We start from the raw sequence: 24645 nt of genomic DNA, 5'->3' as shown, positions 1-24645 counted from the left end.
TGTAAAACCAAAGCATCCAGTAACACTGAAACATCTTTGGATGACTTTTCATAGCACATTTCTTTGGGGTGCAATACATTAAGCAAACAAAATCAAAGCTTTCTGCTTTCCTCATCCTTCAAACTGGAAAGGAAGAGGCTCTCTTGTTACAGCTCTTTAGCACCTGCTTTTAGAAGACTCAAAGAAGATTGTGAGAATTTATAGATTGCATTTGACTTTTATCTATTTTGATGCCTTTGTCTTCTTTTTATCCGACATTATTTCATTATATGTTCATTTTATATTATATTATATTTTTTTAACCAGCAACCTTTCTCAAATTTACTGCACAATTTCAACAAGAAATAAAGTTCTTCCCAAAGGCACCTCCCCCCCTCCCTAATTTTCACTGTATTTTCTAACACACACCGCACCCACAACAGTGAGTAGAGGCATATTCTCCAATAAAGAAAGTAAGGGATGACAACTGCAGCTCCTGCCAACAGTTCCTTTGGCTTCATCCCATCCAGTTTAGACTTGTTTCTTTCCGAAACGTTTGCCAAAGATGCATTGCGACGGAAAGGCTGCAACCCTGCAACCCTTTCAACTTAGAGCAGTGTTCCTCAAGACGTGAGGACTTCAACTCCCAGAATTCCCCAGCCAGCATGGCTGGCTGGGGAATTCTGGGAATTGAAGTCCACACACTGGTTTAGAGAACATTCATGCACCGCTTAGGACTGACTTCTATCTAAGTACTTGTGCAGACTCACAGCAAAACATCGCCATCCCTATTTCCCTTCCCTCAGTCCCACCGACCCGTCTGCGCCTGGGGGATTTGCTAAGGGTCTCCTCGCGAGGATGGAAGCGATGGGGGTTTAGCTCCGGCGCTCACAAGGGCGGGGGTGGGGGGGGGGGAAGGAACGAAGCCCGAACGCTCCAGACGCCCGTTACCTGCCAAGCGTCAGACGACGGCGTCGCCCGACCTATCGCCTAGCAACTCCCGCCGCCGGAAGTACTCGTGGCCGATTTGGCCCTCTTTCCGGTTTTTGGCTGGCAAAGATGGCCGCGGCAGGTGAAGAAGAAGAAGAGCGGACGGGAGGGGAAGATTGGTAAGAGGGTGGTTGGTGTCGTTTTGTCCGAATCACCAAAACTGGATTCTGTATTTCCTTGCTGCCCCCTGCTTAACCTCTTATTTTATTTGTTTATTTATTTTGCAGCCTGGATGTCGTAATCCTAATTAAGAGTTCATAAGGAAGCGGAGAGTTTAACTGAGAAGTTCTAATCAGTCTCTTGTCTCTGAAATATACTAATGCAAGGGTGGGCAAATATGGCCCCTTTATGACCTGTGGACTTCAACTCCCAGAATTCCTGAGACAGCTTGGCTGGCTCAGGAATTCTGGGAGTTGAAGTCCACAGGTTGTAAAAGGGCCATAGTTGCCCACCTCTGTACTAAAAGTATTAATGTTGGGACAAGTAGGTCTGTGCTGCAAACATCCGCACCCACCACTATGGCAGGGAAAAGTTGGTTATACAGGCTCAGGCTTTCAGGGCTGGCCTCAATGAAGCGGTGATGAGCTTTCGGGCTGAATGATGAAACGTCGGGACAAAAGCAAGGTAAATGTCTATGGAGATTCTCAGTCATCCAGGTCATGGTTGTTCCAAAGGTGCTTTTTTCCCTTCTTCAGAGCTGAAGAAATTGCTTGGATAGAAGCAAAACGTCTTCAAAGGTAAAAAAAAAAAAGTCCAGTTGCCTCTTGAAAAAAGCACCTTTGGGACAAAAGCCAAATAACCTTGGTCATTGGGCCCAAAAGCTCAACAGTGCTTCAAAGAGTTATTTTATTTATTTATTTATTTATTTTATTTTACTTATATGCCGCCTTTCTCTCAAAGGACTCGGGGCGGCTCACAGAAATTAAAACGATAAAGACAATAAAAATAGCTACTAAAATAATCAGTTAAAATCTCCCAATTAAAAAGAAGTTAGACACTTTTTCCTGCCATCTAATAGTAATCTGGATTTTTGCAGCCTACATATGGTAGCATTACTTTAGTAACTGCCAGGTTTGAATGTCCATGGAGAGTCTCAATCATCCGGGTCATGGTTGTCCCAAAGGTGCTTTTCTGAAATGCAAGGGGACTTTCTTGGTTTTAATCCTTGAAAACGTATCACTTCTTATCCAAGAAGCGAATTCAGAAAAGCACTCTTGGGACTATCTGCCAGCTTGTTTTTTTTTCAGCTAGAAAAATTGGCTTGTAATAGATGACATGTTTCTTTTCCTGTTTACTGAATTATTATATGCTGATATTTAATCTCAGTATGATTTATTTCTTTATATTTGTAACGTATAGAGTGCAATGTTCTTTTTTATTTTGGTTTCATGGCGAATTAGAAAAAGGCAGAGATATAATACTGTTTCAGAAACAGGGTACAGAGACAGAAAAATAAGAGGCCTGACTCAGAGACTCAAGGAACAGGAATTAAATTTTGTTTACTACTAGAGATGTGAGTAGTTTCTTTTGTTTTGTTTTGTGACAAAACTCTTCAGTGTTTCTTTTTTTTTTAGTAAATTAAAAAAATGCCTTTCCTTCCTACAAAGAAGGAATGAAAGCAGTTACATTCATTAGCTATAAAAGTATAGGAAGTAGTTATTCTAAGAGAAAAATACTTTTCCCCTCCTGCCCCCATTTATGTATGTTATAAACGTAATACAGTCTCCATCTATTTTGCTCTTCTTCTTTTGGCCATTGCTGTATGAAATTAAAGCAGTTGACAGAACTGGAGCTTTTTAATACAGATGAGGTTGGAGTGTCATATAGAAAATCTATCTTAGAAAATAATGAGCAATGTAATGATGACTTTGATCTTTATCTATTGTAAAAATAATGGTGCTATTCTAATCCTGAAACGGAAATTTTGCCTTTTCTAAAAAAAATTAGTTTTTTGGGTGTTTTGGAATTTCAAATTTTATTTTTATTTTATTTTATTTTATTTTTTGCTTTAATTTATATGCTGCCCTTCTCCGGAGACTCAGGGCGACTTACAATGCGTTAAGCAATAGCCTTCATACTTCTGTATATTTATACAAAGTCAGCTTATTGCCCCCACAATCCGGGTCCTCATTTCACCTACCTTTGAAAGGATGGAAGGCTGAGTCAACCTTGAGCTGGTGAGATTTGAACTTGCAGTAATTGCAAGCAGCTGGTGTTACTTAACAGTGCTTTAGTCCACTGTACTACCAACGCTCTTTATATGCTTACTACAAATACCACTTAATTTCCAAAGTGACTTTGTTGTTTTAAAGAATCAGTTTCTCTTACTCTATTGAAAGGAGCTTGCCTGCTCTACTATTGCTGTTAAAAACATCTCATAATATGCAGGCAGAAGAAATTTAAGAAAATGAGATATATTTGTAACATTATTTTTTTTTCTTCAGGGGTTTGCCTTCAGAAGTGGAAGTCTTGGAGTCTATCTATTTGGATGAGCTTCATGTATTTAAAGGAAACAGGTATTTGCTTTATTGTCAGATGTTTTGTTGGCTTATAGGTGTAAAATATAACCAAGAAGAGTATTAATGTGTAAATAGTTACAAACTAATAAAACCTGAGGCCAGATTTCCATATGGATAATCTTCTCTGGCTTATGTGACAGAAGAAAGGAGTAAAATTGACACATCACTCCTATATCATTCTCTGAGTTACATAGATACAAATCCTTAAGATTGTAAAGGAGGCTGTCTGTTAAAGTCATCAGGAAAATTCCAAGGTGTTACTTTTTAAATTTGTTCTCTTTTCTGACAGTTGACTTTAGCTTGTGCCTCTCTCAAACTAGATCTATTCCCTGGGAAATCTCCATCACCCTACACCCAGCAACTGCTGAGGATCAAGATTCTCAGTATGTCTGTTTCACCCTTGTATTGTCTGTGCCTCTGCAGGTAAATAAATTCTTTTTTTTCTAGTTATTTCATCATGGAATACAGCTGTACTATATATTTACAGCTGTGCTATATATTTACACTTGGCTTGGTTTCCTTTTAGTATCCAAATGAAATACCAAAGATTGCTATCCAGAATCCTCGGGGATTATCAGATGAACAGATTCAAAAGTAAGTACTTTGATTTTATCATCAAAATTATCGATTAGTTGCACGCTTCCTTTGGAAGTGGGTGTCTGATACCCATTTTTACTTCTGTAGCTCTGTTCCTTAATATGTAGCTGTCCCTCAGAGGAGGAAGGTAATGCAAGGTAGTTTCTATATATAAAATACATTTGGGGATTAACTGGAGAACAAAGATTTTGCTTCCTGAACACTTTTGAGTGAATCTTGTAGATTTTTGGCTGCTAATCATGAAAATAACCTGTAATTTAACCTATCACATACTATTTTGTACAAATCTTTTGTTTTTATACAATAGTAATGTACAATACAATAGTAATGTATATCCTTCAGTACCTGTTGGCTATGCTGCGCACATTGAAAAAAATACAAAAAAATGGAACTGTTGTTGAAGCACATCCGGTACTCCAAGTATAAGTAGCATATCTGTGGATATCTAAAAGTAGTGGCTCTGCTGCTTGGGATGCAGCTCAGATACACCAAGTACTGTTGTTACATATGTGAACGGGACAATAGTGCAAGAGAGTCTCATTATACTAAAAAGAAATGACTACTCTGAAATAATCTGATTCCAGGAAAGAAAAATGTGCCACATGAACCACTTGTTGACCCAACAAAGATATTTTTCCCCCCACTTCACATAAAACCCGGATTGATGAAAATTTTTGTAAAAGTGATGAGCAAGAAAGGTATGAAGGTTTTTGTTCTTTGAGACAGATGTTTCCAAGAATAACTGATACCAAGATCAAGGAAGGCATTTTTATTGGTCAACAGATCAGATTCACCACCAATGACAAGCAGTTTGAAGATCTGATAGTGCAGAGGTGGACAATTAATTTTTCCACGGGGCCATATGAAAAACTGGGACTGTTGTGGATGGTTGAACCAATAGGTTGAATTTAGTTCTTCTCAATATTACTTTTATTGCTTTCTAAAAACCAGTAAATTATATGGTTTTCATTAGTACTTCTGGTAAGAATACATGTTATGTCTTATTTACATTTTATTTCTAATTTCCAATTGACCTCACACGGGCTGGATAGGGTCAATCAAAGGGCTGGATGTGGCCCAGGGGCAGTAAGATGCCCATGTCTATGTCAGTGGGACCAGAGAAAATTGTCCGGAAAGCATCTAGGGATGTCATAGGGAATTTTCTTGGCAATTACCAAGCACTATCCTACATTGCTTGACGAACTTCTTACAACATGAAAGACCATGAAGTGCAACATGTCACTGAAGATTCATTTTCGTTATCCACATTTGGATTTCTTTCCCAAAAATCTAGGTGCAATCAGTGATGATCATGGTGCAAGATTTCACCCGAACATGCCACAGTGGAAAAACGGTATAGGGGCAACTGGAATCCGTCAGTGCTGGTTAACTATTGTTGGACACTAGAACGAGATGCATCAGACACCGAATAGAAACAAAAATCAGCAGCAAAATATTTTTAGCCCTGCTGAACTCATGCAGCATGTCGGAAACATCAGGCAATTAAATATAGTCATTAAAAGTTAATTTCATATTACTCAAGATTCCTGTGTGATGCAGTCATTCTGAAATTATATTTGTGTTCAGTTTGAAGAAGTCAATCATAATCGCCAAAACTTTTTCAGGAAGCAAAACTTTTTTGGGGGAAAATTACGGTTCAGTATATGGGACTTGTTTTGGAAGTAGAGGTTAAAGGAGAAATTTATGGAAGTAAAAGCACAAGTTGGACAGAGTTATCTACTCCACATTTCTTTACTCCTGCCTTACCAATCCCCGCAAGGCCTTGCCCTTTTCTCCTCAGAGGGGACTCATAAAGGCTGGGCAACCCAAGCTGCTGTTGCTGCTTACCAAATGAGGAGGGAAATGCACCCCCACCATGGGGTAAGTTGAGGGGAGCCTTGAAATTATTAAGCCACTATCATAGATTCATTCATCCCATGGCAAAAGCAGCTTGGGTTCCTTTCCTATGCTCGTTCCACAGGTTGTGGTAGCCTACCCATATGACATAATATACTGAGAGTATAGTTATTTCCTATTGTCATTCCTTTTAAAGTGCTTGGAAGTATCTTTTTTGTGCAGGGCTACAGATTACAGTCTCTCAGAATAAGCCTGTGGTTGTATTAGCGTTCCACTTGTCATTGTGTTTGATCAATTTAAACATTCTTATTAAGTATTGCCCTCTGGGTTTTCTCTTGATGTCCCTTTTCTGCCTATCTAGAATTTCCCAGACACTGCAAGGTATTGCTGAGAGCCAACTGGGTACACCTGTGCTGTATGAACTAATAGAGGTAAGAGGACAGGAGAGAGACATGTGAGGTTGAACAGGGTGGTGGTAAGGAATGGTTTTAGCTTGGACTGTCTCTGCTTTAGGATGTGAAATTACCCACTGGCTTTTTCTCTCAACAAGAAGGGAAAAGAAATCCTCACAGACAACAACATCCCTCATGGGCAGTGCGTGATTTGCCTGTATGGCTTTCAGGTAAGAGCATGCTGGACTAGCATCTTTTTTATTATTATTTTGCGAATTAGAGGAATTGAAATCATTGACAAAAGGAGAAAAAAGGAAATGTGGGTGAGCTTCTTGAAAAGATGCCCAGATAGGAATCTCTTAGTTGTGATGCAGTTAACTTGATGCAAAAAAGAATCAAATGGAGATTTTAGAACAATGGAATATGGCACAGGAATTTATTAGGGTGCATCCTCCTGTTTCTATAGCCTACTTGAAAATGCTACCCACCCATCCTCAGAAGCAGCTTTTCACACAAAGGACAGAATATAATAATACGTGGAATAAAAAAAGAAAGAAATCCATTAGTTATACGCAGAAAGTTTTATATGATTCTTTGGAATAACCTGCTATAGAAGTAGTATTTAAATGTGGCAAACACTGCCCTCTGCAATATTTCCTGAAAGTATCGTGTTCAACTTAATGTACTCCTGAGAATCTTGTCTTTCATCTTCACAGGAGAATGAGGCTTTCACCAAAACCACATGTTATCATTACTTCCACTCACGTTGTCTTGCTAGTTATATAGAATATATGGAGAAAGAAATCAATGCACAGAAGAAAGAAAGAATGCAGCATTTGACAGCTGTGTCCAGAGAGGTAATGAATGGTTTGCCATTTTGCCACTTGCAGCTGCTTGACTGTTCTTTTCTTCAGGAATGGCTTCTTAGTCTAGGTCAGGGCTGTGAAACTCCCGGTCTGCTGGCCAGATGTGTCACGCACTGGCCACGCCCGGTTTAGCGAAGGGGAAAAAAGTCCCGATATGTCATGTGATGCCACCCTGACAACATGAGTTTGACACACCTGGTTTAGGTCAATATTACCAGATTATTTCAGTTTGTTCAGTTATGGCAGTGTGAACAAAATATTGGGGATAACAATGAATTGTAATAAAATTATTAAGGCTAAATGATAAACGGCTTCCCTCTTACTGATGCAAGCCCTGTGTTCTCAATCACCATTTCCTATATGCAGGGGAGGTGGGGAAGCTTTAGTCAGTGCCTTAAGTCTGGAAGAGTTTGGTACAGTGGTAAAGGCACTGGACTAGAAACTGGGAAATAATTTCTAATCCTGCCTTAGGCACAAAGCCAAATGTGTGACCTTAGGCCAGTCCTCCTCTCTCAGCCCTAAGAAGAAGGTGGTGATGGCAAATCACTTTTGAAGAAATGTTGCCAAGAAAATGGCAAGGGCCTGTCCATATAGTCACCTTAAATCAAGTCTGACTCAGAGGCAATAAATAAATAAATAAATTTCAGAAATATTCTGATTTAAAATTTGTGGGAGATGAATAATATGTCTTTCTAAAGTGTTTTAGTAAGGTTCTGTGAATAGAGATAATCTTTCTGGTTTTGTTATAGAAGAACAAAAACCATGTGCATTATTTTTGAAGAAGACATTCCAAGTTTTTCTTCAAGGAAATGGTTACATTTTGACCAAGACGGTTCTTTTTTTAGTGAATGAAAGAGGACGAGAATATGTTTTATGTTCTGGATAATTCTTTTGTGGGACATGTTATTTGCCAAGGTATGAAATGATCCTCTCTTTCTTCCTCCATAAAAATAAGAGAGGAGGGCAGCTCTGAATGCATCTTTCTCTGAGATCACAAGAATTGTGGTAGTTAGGGGTAAGATTGCTGCAGCAGTGCAAAAAAAAAAAAAAAGCATGAAATGCCAAGTAGACTCCATCATGGATAACAACATAATTGGTAGTATGCCATACCGTTTCCTCTCTGTTGTGGCACCTTGGGAGGGCATTCTTAGCAAATTTAGGTAAAAAGCTTGGAATCCAGGCTTTTCCATTAATACTGAGTGCTGGGATAATTGTTTTTGATTGAGAAGTAGCTATGGACTTGACTAGAATTCTCCTAAAGCAGTTGTTACCCGCCAAGGCAGAGCATCAGAGCAGTATGAAGGTAGAAACAGAATATCCTATGTTGTGGCCTAATTACATGATGCTCATGGTTGCTTCTGTCATCTTTTCTTGCACAGGATATTGAAGTGCAATGTCCTGTGTGCAGGGAGCCTCTCGCGTATGACCTTGCCACACTGCAGGCAGCACCATTACCACAGCAGTTAATGGTAAGGAAAATTGGCAGCCAGATCTTTTGCATGGAAAAGATTACTGTTTTGCATGGAAAATGATTACTGTCATTACTGTTAAAAAGATGGGGAAAACAAGAGGCTTGTGGCCTAAACCATTTGTCATATATCAAATCGTCTAAGAAATCTGATACCCCTAAATAAGTTTTGCTGAATTATTTCTAGTGACGTCATTGGGGCTCTTTAGCTTGGCAGGGTGTGGGAGGGATGGAGAAACAAAATCGTTAAATGTCCACAGCATGTTCTCATTCTCACTATGTATAACAGTTTTTAGCTATGTGCACATAGTCTAATATGTAGTGCAAAATCTTAAATAAATTTTTCTGCTCAGGTTTTCCAGGTAGGTCTAGGAATTATAAAAGTTTTAGTGTAAGATGTCTGGAGAACACAGCTTGGGAAAGGGAAGTCTGCCTAAATTGTCCTTCCAAGAACAGTGTCAAGTCCTTTTTTTTTTTTCCTGCTTTATCTAAACTCTGCACCTTTCCAGCTGTGCATCATAGTTATAGTGTTGGGCCTAAAGGTTCCATTTGCTACTCTTCTGAAATACAAGCTGTTGTTCCCCCTCAGGAAATATACCAGCCTGACCAACAGACACTGCAGCACAGAGAGCAGCTGCGTCAGCACTTCCAGAGGCAGCAAGAAAAAGGTGGCATCATTGACGTGGAGCTGGAAAGAAATCGCTATTTTGTTACCCTGCAAAGGGTGAGTAGATCAGCAGAATAGAAGGAAAAAGGGCTATTAAGGAAGGAGTGAAGAAACTGAATAGTATCCAAAATAAGGAAGCTATTAATCCTCTTCGCAGGGAAAGAAAATGAAAGGTAAGTTTTTATGTGGCTGACAGTCTTGGAGCACAAGAGTTGACTCTGATATTTACATCTTAAGCAATTCCGTAAGTGTCTTTTAGGTAATTGATTAAGATTGAAATATCAAAGCCATTTTGGCTGGCTGTTGTTCTCAAGAGCACATTGCAGCCTCCTTGCAATGAGAGGCTTATTATAGAATCAAGCTGGAGAATATAAGTTTGGTGACACCAATATTTTAGCCCTGGCTACGTGATCTTTCTGGTTCATGTATTTTATCCTAATTTGTTCACTTTCTTCTCAGCCCTCTGATGTCAGGGAATATGACCATATAGCCATCTTGGAAAACGACTTGGGAACTAAGAATGAGCTGAAGTCACCAGCCATTTCAGAACACACTCAAAGTACAACACCCATGAGTGATGAGGTAAAAAATACAGATACATCATCAGTTAGCTTGCATCACCATAATAGGAGAGAAAGAAATCGAGGGGAGAAGTCATCTTTACAAAATCCTAGCTGGCAATTACATTATAAGACATTGGAGATGGCAACAGGAAAGTATGATGAGGAAGAACCTGAAGCCTTAAGTAGGAGATCTAATTGGAAGAAGGAAAGAGGGCGGTGGAACTATGGGAGATACAACCAAGATATTTCAAAATCTTATAGCCACAACCAGGAGCCTTCATTTTTGGATAAAAAAGATTTGTGCGCCAAAGATCTCCCATCAGCCAAAGAAGAGAAAAACAATATGGACAAGTGGATACCAATGCCAAAAACTCAAGCCTCAAACAGAGAGAAAGTGGACATTTGCCATAGTGAGCTCAGAGGACAGAACACATGGCAAGGTCAGCATGGTATTCAGAACTGTGAGAGATGGGAAAAGACCAAAGGAAGAGAGTATGTAACTTATCCCAGAATGCCAAGAGGTCGGGGGCAATCCAGGCCAAAGCCACGGAAAGAACTTCAGGGCCCAGAGACGGAAGGAAGTTCTTAGCTGATGGCAATCAAGGGGGAGAACACTGATCACTTTGTCATGTTGCCTTTCAGACATTGACTCTTCCTTATTTTAGCAGGGGGGACACCCCCCAGCTGTCTTGGGAGTTTTCTCTAATGCACTGGCAGTATGTATTGTTGGGATGGCATCAGTTTTGCAAACAAATATTCTGTTTGTGAGGATTAGAATGCTGCAAAGGGACAAATGCCTAATTTGAGAGAGCAATAAATGACAGTCAAATACAGTTTACACGTATATTGAAATATCTTCTAGCAAAATAGAGCTATTTTAGTGGTCGGGAGGTGAAATCCCTTAGTTGGAAAGGCCATTGGGAAAATGCACTGTTAAACATTTAGAATATTTTTAAAGAGGTACAGGTCTCCCTCTTTATTGTCCAGGGGTTTGGATCAATTTTGCCACATAGCTTACTATTTATGGTCACTAGTGCTAAACATAATGGCAAAAGAGTGCACTATAGTATCAGATTTAGAATTAGCCCTGGGAATTAATCCTACTAATTAATCCTTTTATGTGTAAATGGTCCTCTGAACCACAGAAGTCTGCAGTTAAACTGCATACTGGGATGTGAGGGTTTTTAAAGTGATCTTTTCACTACTGTCAGTACCAAAGTACCTTCTATTTTATATGATTAAACAGTTGGTCTCCAGAGTTTTGAGATTCTTGTATTTCAAAAGATATTACACTGAGCCTTCAATTCTAAATGCAAGTGTACCAGAAATATAAAAAGCAATGCAAGCAGTGATTTCTTCTCTTCTACCATTTTTGGCCCAAATTTGTTGTACCTAATCTTGGAATCAGAGGATTGTATTCTACCACAGTAGTTGAGAGGGGAAAATGTAAATGTATTTTTGCTCATATACACCCACATCAGAGGTGGTATTCAGCAGGTTCCAACTAGTTCTGGAGAACCGGTAGTGGAAATTTGAGTAGTTTGGAGAACTGATAAATACCACCTCTGACTGGCCCCGCCCCCATCTATTCTCTGCCTCCCGAGTCCCAGCTGATCAGGAGGAAATGGGGATTTTGCAGTAACCTTCCCCTGGAGTGGGGAGGGAATGGAGATTTTACAGTATCCTTCCCCTGCCACGCCCATAGAACCGGTAGTAAAAAATTTTGAATCCCACCACTGACCCACATACATGTTATTCAATAGTTCTCAGAAATCAAAATTTATATCAATGTAATTTACAATTTCCAGAACTTTTGTGGATTATCATGCCTCACAAATTGGTGTGCTAGTGACAGTGAACTGAAAAAAATATGCTTGGTTCTTCAATGGTTGAAAGTAAGAGTAGCACGAGTCTCCCTTGGCTGCATTTGATGGTATTTGCAAGAATGGGCTGGAACAGTTATAGGCTCACTATGTTCTCAGTACAAAGTCAGTGGAAGTCCAGCAGATCCAGAGCAACATAGAGCAATGTGAGCAGCTCTATTTCAGTATCATATTCTATAAAAAGCGTTTAACCCCTAATGCTAGCAGACAGATTCCATTTCCTCCAAGCAAAATTAAAACCAATCTATTTGCAGTCCATTGAGCTGTCCAGGCATCCAGTTAACCTAGAGCCTGTAAATTGCTTGAAGCTGAATGGTAGATGGCCCTAGAAGAGCCATCCCTTCTGAAGAACCAAGTGCCTTCTCAGTATATTACTAAGTAGCTATTGAGGCATAGACTCAATCTGGAGAGGAGAAGGGAGAAGTCATTCAATCTGAACTCCAATTTCTTTTTAAGAGATATGCAATGAGATTATTTGGTTTAGTCTTTATTTTTTTTACAAAAAGGACTACCTCACTGAGGCAGAAATATTGATGGTACCATCCCCCTAGTTACTGTGTGCTGGGCGAACAGCCCACGCAACTACATTCAATGTTTTCTCAGTGTTTGTTCAGAATCAAGATTTAAGCATCTCTACATTCTGAATGGCTTTAACTGGATCTGCTTTGTGTATCATGAAATGGCCTTGAAGTTGTGCAGCACTGATTTTAGCAGAGACAGAAAAGGCTCGTTTAGCAAATTGCTCAGCTACAGCAGATGGCTGGTCCGGATAGAATCTCTGGAACATCTGTTTGAACTGCCACTCTGAACAATGCCCAATGTACTGTTTGAGGTCTACTCGGCCTGGGCGAATCAGGGCTGGATCCAGCCTGCAGGAAGTGAAAAAGTAACAAAAGGAGCTCAGTAAAAAAAGTTTAACCTTGCAAATATAGCTTGCCTCTTTACACCCAAGCCCAAAATGCTATTATTTCTAAAATTCCAAAAAGGAACAAGGCTAAAACACCTCTTAAAATAAAATCTGTTTTATTTTATCTGTAATGTATATTTGGCCACCAGATTCAGAAAAAAATATAAATTTGGTGGCCAATAAATATATAGGATTAGGATTTTTTTTTATTTTTTGTGATTGGACACACAAGGAATTTGTCTTGGTGCATATGCTCTCAATGTATATAAAAGAATAAAAGTGTATATCAAGAATCATAAGGTACAACACTTAATGATAGTCATAGGGTACAAATAAGCAATCAGGAAACAATATCAATATAAATTGTAAGGATACAAGCAACAAAACTAATACCAATAGAGGTCCTATTTTAATTAAATATTTTAGGTTTTCCTCAGCTATACTACATCAAGCCAGATTAAAGGGTCCTGCACAGAATAAGAAAGAACTATCTCTAAGATATGTAGAGCAAAGTAGCATTTTAAATAATTGTGCCCAAATCCACTTCACACAGAATAACTATGCAATACTTCAGTTCTGATTCGTTAAAAGCAGCTGCATCTATTTTCATAGCTATTGCACATTCTTAGAATCAATCATAGTTTAATGAGTCACTGACAAATGTTATACTTGCACTCCCATATACTACTATGAACCTCTTTTACAGAATCATATCTAAAACTTGCACAGCCTACCACATAGACATTTTCTTCTTCCTCCTCCTCCTCTTCCTCCTATCTTGAAATTACCCACTTCCTTGCTGCAGTCCTAGCAGCCAATATGGAGCCAGGAAAGGTAACGAGCGAAAACCACATGTATATTTTGCAGGTTCAATGTTGCAAATGTTTCAGATCATGACCAAGGCCATTAATGATAATGCCGCTGCCAACACATTTCTCAGATCACAGCACCAATGCATAAACATAATCCCACTTTTGACTGAATTCAATGTCAACTGACTTAACCTTATCTAACAACTCAGCCTTGATGCTCCATAACACTTGACTTATGGATCCTTTCTCAGCAGGCTGTATGGCTAGCACTAAGGCTGAAAGTTATACAGGTGAGGCTTCTAGGATACTTCAGTCAAGAGCCATGCTTTTGCTTCTTTTCAGCTTGTTCCTAGTTCTCATGGATGGGATGAGAAGTATGACATTTATTCTTTGTAAAAGGGTTGCATTTCTACTTCCTCCTCCCCCCTACAAAGGCAGAAGGTGCATTTTTGTTCCTCACAAGGAATAGGATTCAACTTGTCCCAAATATTCTTGAGCCATCAAAGCATTGTTCCCCAACCTTTCCGGCTCGGTGAGGCGACAGAGAGGAAGAGGGGATGGTTTTGCATGTGCACACTGCTTTCAAAAATGCAGCTTTGCACATATGTACTAGTCCACCGCTTCCATGGCCGAGATCCAAACTGACTGTGGTCCAACTCCGGGCCACGGATCAGGGTTGAGGACCCTGCATCAAAGTATCCCAGAAGATAAACAGATTCTTTGGTACACACTTGCTATTATCCAATATTCTTTTTTTGCCCAAGCTTTGTTCTACCAAAGAAACTAATACAATGGCTGGGTTCATTTCGGCAAAAAAAACCCCTGAATAATTACTATTCCCATTGATAGTAAAGCTTACTGTGCAAACCAAGAGATACAGACACAGTATATAGTATCTATACAGTATATCTGTATAGTGTATGTGGAAACCATGGGAGAGCCGAGCCTTTTGAAATGAGGGACTAGACAACCTCTAGATTCTACAAGCTAGTTTTCGTCCAACTCCTGGATTATGTAGCTAACTGATTTATGGATTGGAATAACTATTTGCCACTCTTTTCTTTGACTTCTTTCTCCTGCTTTCTCCTCCAAAACAATGCCTTACTCTATGTTCTATTGTCAATCAGTACTTGCTTTAGGAAAATTTATATCTTTTCTGTCTTTTAAACAAGAGGGGCACCATACGCTTTTCTTAATGATATGCTTGGATATTGTATAACGGTGTCAAACGTGCAGGCCATGCCCACCCCAGCTCCGCAAAGGGGTGGGTGGGGGGAAATCATGATATGTCACATGACGGCAATGTGATGCAGTGAGTCTGACAACCGTGTTGTATAAGATACAGTAGGATTAGTTGATTTATATTATCAAACCATTAAGAGTTTCCACTGCCTGTAGATTAGCGTTTCAGCGTGCAGCTGATACAGGGCATTACTGGGAACAACGCTATGACTGAAAATTGATATAAAAAATTGGAAGAAACTCTGGGAACAGCAGCTGTTTTTTTCCTTTTCTGTGACTTTGATTTAGCAGCTAGAGCAAAAACTGCTAACTAGTTATGTCACCAATATCAACAACTGTTTTTAGTTAGCCGGTATGAGTGTTCTCCTAAGTCAAAAGGTTAGCTAAGTTAATAACTCCCACCAATCCCACTTTTGTGCATCAGTTCTAACCTGTCCACATAATTGGTAGTCATAAATACTAGTCTGGCTTCAGCAGACGCTACGCCATCCAGCGCATTGAGAAGGCCACTGAAGGTTAAACGTCCCATGCCTTGATAGGCAACAGGATCTGAAGAGAAAAAACCACAGAAAATTATTCAGAAATATGGAACAAAGAGAATTAACAATATGAGTAAAGATTAATAGTAAACATTACTATATTCTGCCTAGGTATAGGAGCAGATTTACCCAACCAATTGGTTTTACAACTCCCATAATTCCTATTCACACCACTCACTACCCCAGGGAAAAAAACACTTTTTTTCCTATCAAGGGCTGCATTCTTTCAAAGGTAACTGGTTTAAGAATTTGCAGGTTACCAGCAGATAGAGTCGAAGGGTTACAAATATGACACTGAACGCGACCACTTGTTTATTGGACCCGTGTCCCTCCTGGTTAGTGCTGGCTTCTCGGGAGGTGACACGAGGCTGGTTCCAGGGGATTATAAATGCTTCGTTGGGTGAGGGTGTCTTTCCTGCCGCCTTGAAAGAGGCGGTGGTGAGGCCTCTCCTCAAGAAGCCATCCCTGGACCCGGCAATGTTGGTAAATTATCGTCCGGTCTCCAACCTTCGTTTTGTGGCGAAGGTTGTTGAGAGTGTGGTCGTGAAACAGTTCTCCCAGCACCTGGATGAAACAACGTATCTGGATCCGTTCCAGTCGGGCTTCAGGCCCGGGTACAGCACGGAAACGGCATTGGTCGCGTTGGTTGATGATCTCTGGAGGGCTCGGGACAGGGGGTGCTCCTCTGTCCTGGTCCTGTTAGATCTCTCAGCGGCTTTTGATACCATCGACCATGGTATCATGCTGCACCGGTTGGAAGAGTTAGGGGTGGGAGGCACTGTGTTGCGGTGGTTCTCCTCCTTTCTCTCTGACCGGTCGCAGTCTGTGTTGACAGGGGGACAGAGGTCGACCCCGAGGCCCCTCATATGTGGGGTGCCGCAAGGGTCGGTCCTCTCGCCTCTCCTGTTCAACATTTATGTGAAGCCGCTGGGCGAGATCATCCGTGGTTTCGGGGTGGAGTACCATCAGTACGCTGACGACACCCAGCTGTACATCTCCACCCTGGATCACCCCAACGATGCCCTTGAAGTGATGTCCCGGTGCCTGGAGGCCGTACGGATCTGGATGGGGAGGAACAGGCTCAGGCTCAACCCATCCAAGACTGAGTGGCTGTGGTTTCCGACGTCCCGATATAGTCAGTTGACGCCATCTCTGACTATTGGGGGCGAATCACTGGCCCCCACGGAGAGGGTTCGCAACTTGGGCGTCCTCCTGGATTCACGGCTGTCTTTAGAAGAGCACTTGACGGCCGTGACCGGGAGGATTTTCTATCAGGTTCGCCTGATTCGCCAGTTGCGTCCCTTTCTGGATCGGGACTCGTTACACACAGTCACTCATGCCCTCGTCACCTCCCGCCTGGACTATTGTAATGCTCTCTACATGGGGCTCCCCTTGAGGAGCACCCGGAGGCTCCAACTGGCGCAGAGTGCGGCCGTGCGGGTGGTAATGGGAGCGTCATGGCGCTCCCATGTGACACCTCTCCTGCGCGAGCTGCACTGGCTCCCGGTGGTCTTCCGGGTGCGCTTCAAGGTTTTGGTTACCACCTTTAAAGCCCTCCATGGCTTAGGACCTGGTTATTTACGGGACCGCCTACTACCACCAATAGCCTCCCACCGGCCAGTACGCTCTCATAGAGAGGGACTCCTCCGGGTGCCGTCAGCCAAACAATGTCGGCTGGCGACCCCTAGGGGGAGAGCCTTCTCTGTGGGGGCACCTACCGTCAGGAATGAGCTCCCCCCAGAGATACGGAGGATCCCGGATCTGCGCACCTTCCGCCGCGCTGTGAAAACTCTTTTATTCCATCAAGCAGGCTTGGCCTAATCTCCTCCCTCTTTTAATATATAAATTTTAAATCTGTTCTTAAATTATTGGGGTGTTTTAATTTGTCTGGGCCAAAAAATGATTTAATTCGATTTTAACTGGTTTTTTAAATTTTTGTATTTATGTATCTTATTGCTTGGCTGTTCACCGCCCTGAGTCCTTCGGGAGTAGGGCGGTATACAAATCAAATAAAACATAAAACATAAAACATAAACAAACACTAACTAAGGCTGGCAAACTATTCCCTTTCTTCTCTCCCTTTTGCTATGTGGAAGGAGAGAGAGAAATATTACTGTTAAATTCTGAACTGATTGCTTATCAGAGCAATTGTTAATCTGGGGTAGGCAAAAGTGGATGACTTGCAGCCCAATTCGTGATTTTGTAGTACATGGGTTATCTTTTCAATCATGGCTGCAGAAAACTGATGGGTGTCATTTTCCAACCATGTTAGAAGTTGGAAACCATGCATTTCATTGGAACACATACAAAATTAGCATGTATTAAACTAGACAAGCCACTACCATGTTTCCCCGAAAATAAGACCCTGTCTTATATTTTTTGAACCCTGAAATAAGTGCTTAGCCTTATTGCCATGCGTTCAAAAGCCCGATTGGGCTTATTATCAGGGGATGTCTTATTTTGGGGGAAACAAGGTATTAAAAGGCAAAAAAAAAAAAAATCCACCACTATCCCACACTTACATACATTATGTGGTGGTATTCTAGCCACTTTGGAGACTTCACCCCTGGAAAAATGCTAAATGCAGCCCTTGGGCATGAGAGGGTGGCTTACTCCATGAACTAAAGGAAAACTGCTCCAAAGAGGCATTTCATATGACTCTCCATGGTGCAATTATTCTGTGACATGTCCAAAGTTAGGCTCCAGCTGGAATGAAAGAATAAGATAATTTGGAATAGGAAGCAAGAAGGAGCATGTGCCCCTCACTCACTTTCAGTAGCAAGATCCCTACTGACAAAGGCCGCATCTATATCTTCCAAGAGAATGATGCTCTGTTGTGGAGCTACACTCAGCAAATGATTGAGGCGATCATCTGAGAGACTTCGATCACTCAGGCTCAGAAGACAGATGCTGTACTGCAATTCTCCAGCCAGGGCTGTGCTGTAATAGGTAGGGATTTCATTACAGAATGTAAACACACAAGAAAAAAAGGGGTTGAAAACAGGGGAGTAAATCTGAGCTCCTGCAAGTTCCTCTCATAATTAAGGCACCTTTGTTTGCTCCAGATCTATGTAGATCTGAGTTTACACACACGGAAGCACCATGGTAAATTTCTAAATTAGCTCAAACCACTATTGAATAAAAAGGTTCAGAGTAAGAAGACATTACCTAGAATAGCTCTTAACTATTTTAAGAAAATCAACTCTTTTAAGAAAATCTATTGTGATAAAAGTTTTGTTTAGAATCAGATTCTCTTGAGAATTAGATCTCTTTTTCCCTGCAACATCACAGCTCCATTACTTCTTATTTTCTTGACATATATGTACTATATTCTCTCTAGGATGGCTTTTATCATCGCTTCCAAGAAGAGATACTCTACAGGTGAATCCACTTGGAGCAGTTAAAAACAGCAAATTCTAACTGTGCAATAGATTGAATCAAACACACTTTTGATCCATTTAATGTAGCTTGATATAACTCCGCTTGCAGGGAAAGAGGCAATAGGTATCTAAATTGCATGAAAAATTCTGCAAATATCGCAAATCGTGAGGAAAGGAGACACTAGGTTAAGAAGCCCTTATCACTTTGCTCCCTGCTGAAAAACTACTTCTAAATTTACAAAAGTACATTTATCACATCACTTTTATGCCCTGCGTTTGTAAAACTTTCCTAATACAATACAGCTGACTGCCATTAATTTGGCCTTTAAAAAGATCCTAAAACACACTTCTGTTCTAATTGGTCTACTGATGATTATTAATTTAAAAACATTTAACCCTTTTGCCCAAATGACAATTTAATTCCATTCAAATACACTTTGAGATAACTTAGAATCAAATCAAACCTCTTCCAATTACACATTGGCATACAATGTTCTCAAGCACTGCTAAATAAGGATGGGGAAGAGGGATACTTTTTGAGAACAGATTCATTATCAAGACTACAGAGAGCCCACACTTACATGAAACTGCTCTTGCCACAACCTGGGGGCCCATACAGTAGGTATCCTCTTCGATAAGGTATTCCTGTGGAGAAAAGAACTAATTAGAAGACACCATTCAATTATCCAACTTCCTACTTTATGAGTTGTAACCACCATGCTCTAAAAGTACATGAGAATTCTTCTGCCACTTCTAAACAAGGAATCAGTTTTCTAATGATTATCAGCTCCAGATGTTGTGAAAAAATTGCACAAGAGTACTGCACTGTATTTGGGTGAAGCCCATTTTCTTATTTTCTCTTAGTCTTTTAAGATTTTTCCACCTCGATGAAATTATATGTAACTTTATTAAAAGACTACTCTACAGGTTGTCCTCAACTTATAACCATAATGGACCCTGCCAATAACAATCACAAATTGTGATGGTTATTAAATGAGACTCCCACATGGTGTGGTCTAGTGATTGTGCAGATCATAAAGCTGAGCATGGGGTGGGAGAGTCCCTGGAAGGCCTAACATAGGCCCAGGCCTGAATTTCAGCACCTCCCCAGCTTCCATTCTTCTGAGGTCAGTAAAATGAGGACCCAGATTGTTGGGGGCAATATGATGACTCTGTAAAACCACTTAGAGATGGTTGTAAAGCACGGTGAAGTGATATATAAGTCTAAATGCTATTGCTATTACATATAGTCTGTCCCTCAAGCACATGTTCCGTTTGCTAGTTCTTAAGAGTTCCTGCAGGCCTTAGGCCTGCTTTCTTGCCCCACTGATTCCCAGAGCTCAGATTGGGAAAGGAGAGCAGGCTGCTCTACCTTCAGCATCCCGGCAGATTACATGGCTCCCATTGAAAATAATTTTGCAAGAATTTATTCTTCAATGTGAGTTTGACTTAAAAGACTGTGGTTCAACAAATGTCCTGGACATTTTGGAATACTTGGGAGCAGCATAATGAGAAGCAAGCTGCACTGATTTTCTTAGACAGATGCACATAAGGCCTTTGGAAATTTGAACTGGGCCTTCCTGGTTAAAGTTTTGGAAGATATGAATTTTGGAGAGAAATTTACTGTAAATGCATAAGATTGATTTACATTTCACAGGAAGCAAAAATAATGGTGAATGAATTGTGAACTAACAAAACCTTGTGAGATACAAAAAGGGACAAGTCTGGGATTCCTGTTGTCTCCTCTCCTTTAGTTCTTAAAACACTGAATACAGATATAAGACAAGATGAGAGAATATGCTCACTGTCTGCTTGGTATCAAATACATCCTGATATAAAGGAGAATCAGTGCATGATGTCATCTAACTGCCAGTCTCTGAAATGCACTCACCTCGATCAATGTACCACTTGGGGTTATCAATGAACTCTTTCACATCTTGTACAATCCTCTCTGATATTCCTTTGTCAAACACCACAGAGGTTAGTGGGCGTTGTCGTCGTGGGAAACCAAATGGCCGCCATTCAGCAGTCATTGCTGTATACATTACTGTTTTGCCTTCTTGCTGTCTCAGAGCCAAATCCTTGGCTGAAGAGAAAGTAAAATGTTGATTATACAAAATATTTGGATACAAATTGGAAGGAAAACAGGACAAAGCAGAAGAAAAATCCCAATCCCTAGAAATCAAAATACCACGTAGAAGAGATTATCTGTTTAGACACAATGTCCAAATCTGGTTGGTTTGGAACTTTGAGCAATATTCCATTCAGGGGTACTAGGGGTTAGGGTGCTAACATACCTTCTTGCAGGATGTTGAAAAAAATATCTCTTTTATTGCCAACTGCTGTAAACGTGACAGACTCCCAAGGAGTGCCTGTGTGGAGATCAATCATCTGATTCTCCCGGTTCCGTTCTATACGGATCCACTTCTTTTGATACCTGAAAGAAGAGCAAGGAGCACCTGAGCAGGAAAACCTTTTCTGGACTTCCACCTCCAGAAACAGCCTTTTCCATGTCTGTTGATCTGTAATCAAACAAGAGTTAACCTAGGATTTATATATGTTCAATTATAGTCAACCAAAAAATGCAATGGCAGAGATAACAACACAAGGAAATCTCTTTTGTGACTACCTACTCTTCCAACCTACAAACTTAAACATTTCTCCTTATACAGAAATATTTGGGTTTTACTCTCTTCTTTTTTCTTTTTTTTTTTGCCTGAATTTCCATTTTTGCTGTTTACCCATGCCATATAGCTCATGTTCCTCAGGACTTTCTCCTGCCTTCTGAAAAAGGAAAAAAGAAAAGAGAAATTTGTTCTGTGCATTTTCTTCTGCTCGTGTAGCAATATAGTTTACAGCACTGCAATTACAGAGTAAGGAAAAGTTACCCATCCAATCAGTTCTGCTTATTTAAAATCTTTCATTGAGAAATAAAACTATATGTATATAATGCAAACCACAAAATTATGAAAAAAGAGATTTAGCTATTAAAATAACCAAACAGCATTTCAAAACAATATCTCAAGTTATCTAACTTTGTTCTATATCATCACACTCTGAGTTGGAGGAGTAAAGACAGATCTAATTGTATGCTTGTTTGCTGGAAATCAAATAAGCTTAGAAAAAATGCAGTGCTTATCTGATACTGGTTAATCTTAAAAGATAAACAAAGTTGAACCTAGTTAATAGTTAAATCAATTCCTATTGATAAATGAGAAAATAAAAATAGAAATGAAATACTGGAACTGATTAATGGAAATAAAATAATTAAAAACACTGTGGATTTTTTGGATTTATATATCGCCCTACTCCCAAAGGACTGTGGAATAAGGCATGATTGCTAAAAAAAAACCTGCACAGATGCGCTCACAAAATCATAAGGATTTAAGCTCAGCTCAAGGGAGATTTTATCTTACCTTTAAATCCTAGAGTTCAATGGGATTTATTCTTAAATATGGAGGCATGAGAGTATAGAATAACAGCATGATGTTTCAAAAATAAGACAGTTGCTGAAACAAACATTTAGCCACACTGTTGCAAATCACTGGCATAATAACTATCCTTTTGAGATTCAGCAGAATACAGAATTTGCTCTGAGTGCACAGTTTTAAATATCCATTCTATACTCCTGCACATGTATTTTGCTGTTTTCTTGATCTTTGCCTATTTTGCAATTTTAGAAATTGAAGTTGAGGATGTAGACATTTAAATTTACTTTCTTCTGTTAGTTGTGCACTGCAAACTCCTGCTTATTGCCATAGAAGCATTTGGGAGTTATTGCAAAATATATCATTCATGTTCACAATCTTCCCACTACTTCCAGCCTGGAGATATTTCACGGTTCTCCCTTACCAAATGAAATGATTCCCAGGGCTGGGAATAAAGTCAAATTTTGTACTGACACGGCCACTCTCATGTTGCAGGTAAGAAGTCTCCACGCTCAGGTGCTGGGTGTGCTTAGCATGGTGAGATATCCAGTTCAACAGCCACTGGTAGCTCTTGTCCCTGCCTGGTACTTCCAGGGTGATCATATAATGCCGTTTGAAAACCAGCATGCCAACCTGGGCCCCCTTACGAGCCAGGGCCAAGGCTGTGCCCACACCAACTAAACCAAAACCTGCCCCAAAATATGGATTGTCCTTTAGGGCCAAGATAAAGTCAGAAAAAGGCATTGTGTGCGGGAAGAGCAAACAATGCCAAAGTTAAATAATCACTCGGTGCGGCATTTCTTTTAAAGCCTGAAAAATAAAGGAGAAAGCAGTTAAAACTTATGAACAAAAAAACTCAAAGGCATAAACAGCTTGCATCAAATACACCAGATTTTTTTTTTTTTTTTGCAATGTCTAGATGGCAGACGGCTCTCCGGCTGGTATTACACACCATTCATTTTAGCCTACTGCAGTTGCTTAGCAAACTGAACTCAGAAATCCAAAAGAACTCTACTCGCCTATGCAAAAAGAAAGCTGTACCGATTCCCATAACTGCCCTTCACTTCTTAAAATAAATTGGGGAGAATCTCTTTGGATTTTTAGCTTAAAAAGTGGTCTGTCCGTCTTTCTTCCTTCCCCCCCTCCCCTCCCCTCCCCTCTCGATCGACTGGAGAAAGATGCAGCTTCACGCAGCTCAAAGGAACGAGAAATCTGTCCCACCTCTTACTGCAAACCGGAGCTTGAGAAAACCCCACTTCCCACGTTCCCGCATACAGTATACTGAAGCAGACACATTATCTCTGCCATTTGCCCTTCCTTGAGCGACCTTCCCACACTCCCACCCCTCTTCCAATTAGCGCCGCCCTCTCACTTCTGTGGTTCCACCTGATCGGAAGAAGTTACCCTTCACCCTCTTGTCCCAAAGCTGCTTTTTTTTTTTTTCTTTCTTTCCAAGAGGTAACTGGACTTTCTGGATTTTCTTTGAAGACGTTTCGCTTCTCCTCCGAGAAGCTTCTTGGCTGAGAAGCGAAACGTCTTCGAAGAAAAAAAAAACCACAAGTCCAGTCCAGTTGCCTTTTGGAAAGAAAAAGGGGGAAAAAAGCACCTTTGGGACAACCTTGACGCTGAATGACCGAGAATCTCCACAGTCTTCTTCACCCTCTTGTTCCTACCGAGATAGCTCCGTGGGATGCAAGCATCAGTTTTATAGAGCCGTGTGTCTTTTAAGGCGCCTGGACCAACTCCCAGAATCCCCCATAATTCTGGGACTTGAAGGTCACAGGTCTTAAAAAGGTTGTTTCAAAGGTTGAAACAAATACGGTTTAAAATAAAAACGGAAAGGGGCCATTTATTTCCTTCTCGACTTTGATAGGCACAGTGGAACCGGGCGGTGGAAGCGGCGGGCGAGTGCACGAGCTCATTCCCACTCGCGCGAGCAGCGGGTGAGCACGTGCAACGCTCGCTTGCTGCTCGCGCGGAACCATCTCCTCTCCCTTCTCCAACCTTGGCAACTTTTAAGCCTGCTGGACTTCAACTCCCAGAATTCCTCAGCCAACTTTACGGCAGTTTTACTGGCTGGGGAATTCTGGGAGTTGAAGTCCGCCAGGCTTAAAAGTGGCCAAGGTTGGTGATCCCTGCACTAGAGTCAAAACACTTTACAATAAACGTGACTAGAAAGCAGAGATCCGTTACGATTAAAGACCAGGATGGGCGACTCTACATTTTCTTAGCTCTTATCTTCCATCTTCCGCTTCGGGACCCGAAGGCTGGCTACATTCTATAAAATTATCCTACACTCTATGGTTTCTGGGAAAGCGTTAGGTTCCCCAGGTTCCTATATCACAACCTTCGCCGCGGGGAATCCGAATATCGGGATTTTGATTTGACAGAAGACGACAAGCTTTCCCCCCCCCAACCGCCCCCGCTTTGCTTTTAAGTTAAGGCACCTACCGCGCGGCAGTGATAGGAAGACGCTCTGCGCACCTCGTCTGTGGCGACGTCTCCCATTCCCCGAACGCCGAACCCTGCGTCAAAGGTTAACCATAGAGTTGCTCA

At 40.8% G+C, this 24645-nt stretch overlaps 2 protein-coding genes across 5 annotated transcripts; one reads left to right on the top strand and one right to left on the bottom strand.

Moving 5' to 3' along the window:
- Positions 1 to 1033: 1033 nt before the first annotated feature.
- On the top strand, positions 1034 to 11156 carry RNF25 (ring finger protein 25). Its single transcript, XM_070954667.1, has 10 exons — positions 1034 to 1088; positions 3414 to 3485; positions 3809 to 3911; positions 4015 to 4082; positions 6304 to 6373; positions 6493 to 6564; positions 7051 to 7191; positions 8580 to 8669; positions 9258 to 9392; positions 9795 to 11156. Exons 1-10 carry the CDS (start codon positions 1039 to 1041, stop codon positions 10485 to 10487), a joined length of 1494 nt encoding a protein of 497 aa, XP_070810768.1. The 5' UTR covers positions 1034 to 1038; the 3' UTR covers positions 10488 to 11156.
- A 1102-nt stretch (positions 11157 to 12258) lies between these two features.
- On the bottom strand, positions 12259 to 24619 carry BCS1L (BCS1 homolog, ubiquinol-cytochrome c reductase complex chaperone). Of its 4 annotated transcripts, none has more exons than XM_070957135.1 (8): positions 24541 to 24619; positions 22514 to 22899; positions 20959 to 21134; positions 20553 to 20747; positions 19243 to 19306; positions 18052 to 18221; positions 15174 to 15291; positions 12259 to 12650 (listed from the first exon to the last, which is right to left on the bottom strand). In XM_070957135.1, exons 2-8 carry the CDS (start codon positions 22831 to 22833, stop codon positions 12398 to 12400), a joined length of 1296 nt encoding a protein of 431 aa, XP_070813236.1. In that variant the 5' UTR covers positions 22834 to 22899; positions 24541 to 24619; the 3' UTR covers positions 12259 to 12397. The 4 variants fall into 4 exon arrangements, with proteins under 4 accessions (XP_070813236.1, XP_070813239.1, XP_070813238.1 ...); XM_070957138.1 differs by having other exon boundaries at positions 20959 to 21098; XM_070957137.1 differs by lacking the exon at positions 24541 to 24619 and adding an exon at positions 23311 to 23406.
- Positions 24620 to 24645: the final 26 nt, after the last annotated feature.

The sequence above is a fragment of the Pituophis catenifer genome, unplaced genomic scaffold (assembly GCF_029215685.1).
Source record: "Pituophis catenifer annectens isolate HBS135680 unplaced genomic scaffold, rPitCat1.0.hap2 SCAF_1, whole genome shotgun sequence".
Lineage (NCBI taxonomy): Eukaryota > Metazoa > Chordata > Lepidosauria > Squamata > Colubridae > Pituophis > Pituophis catenifer.
Note: the sequence above shows the minus strand (reverse complement) of the source record. Positions and strands in the feature narration are given on the sequence as shown.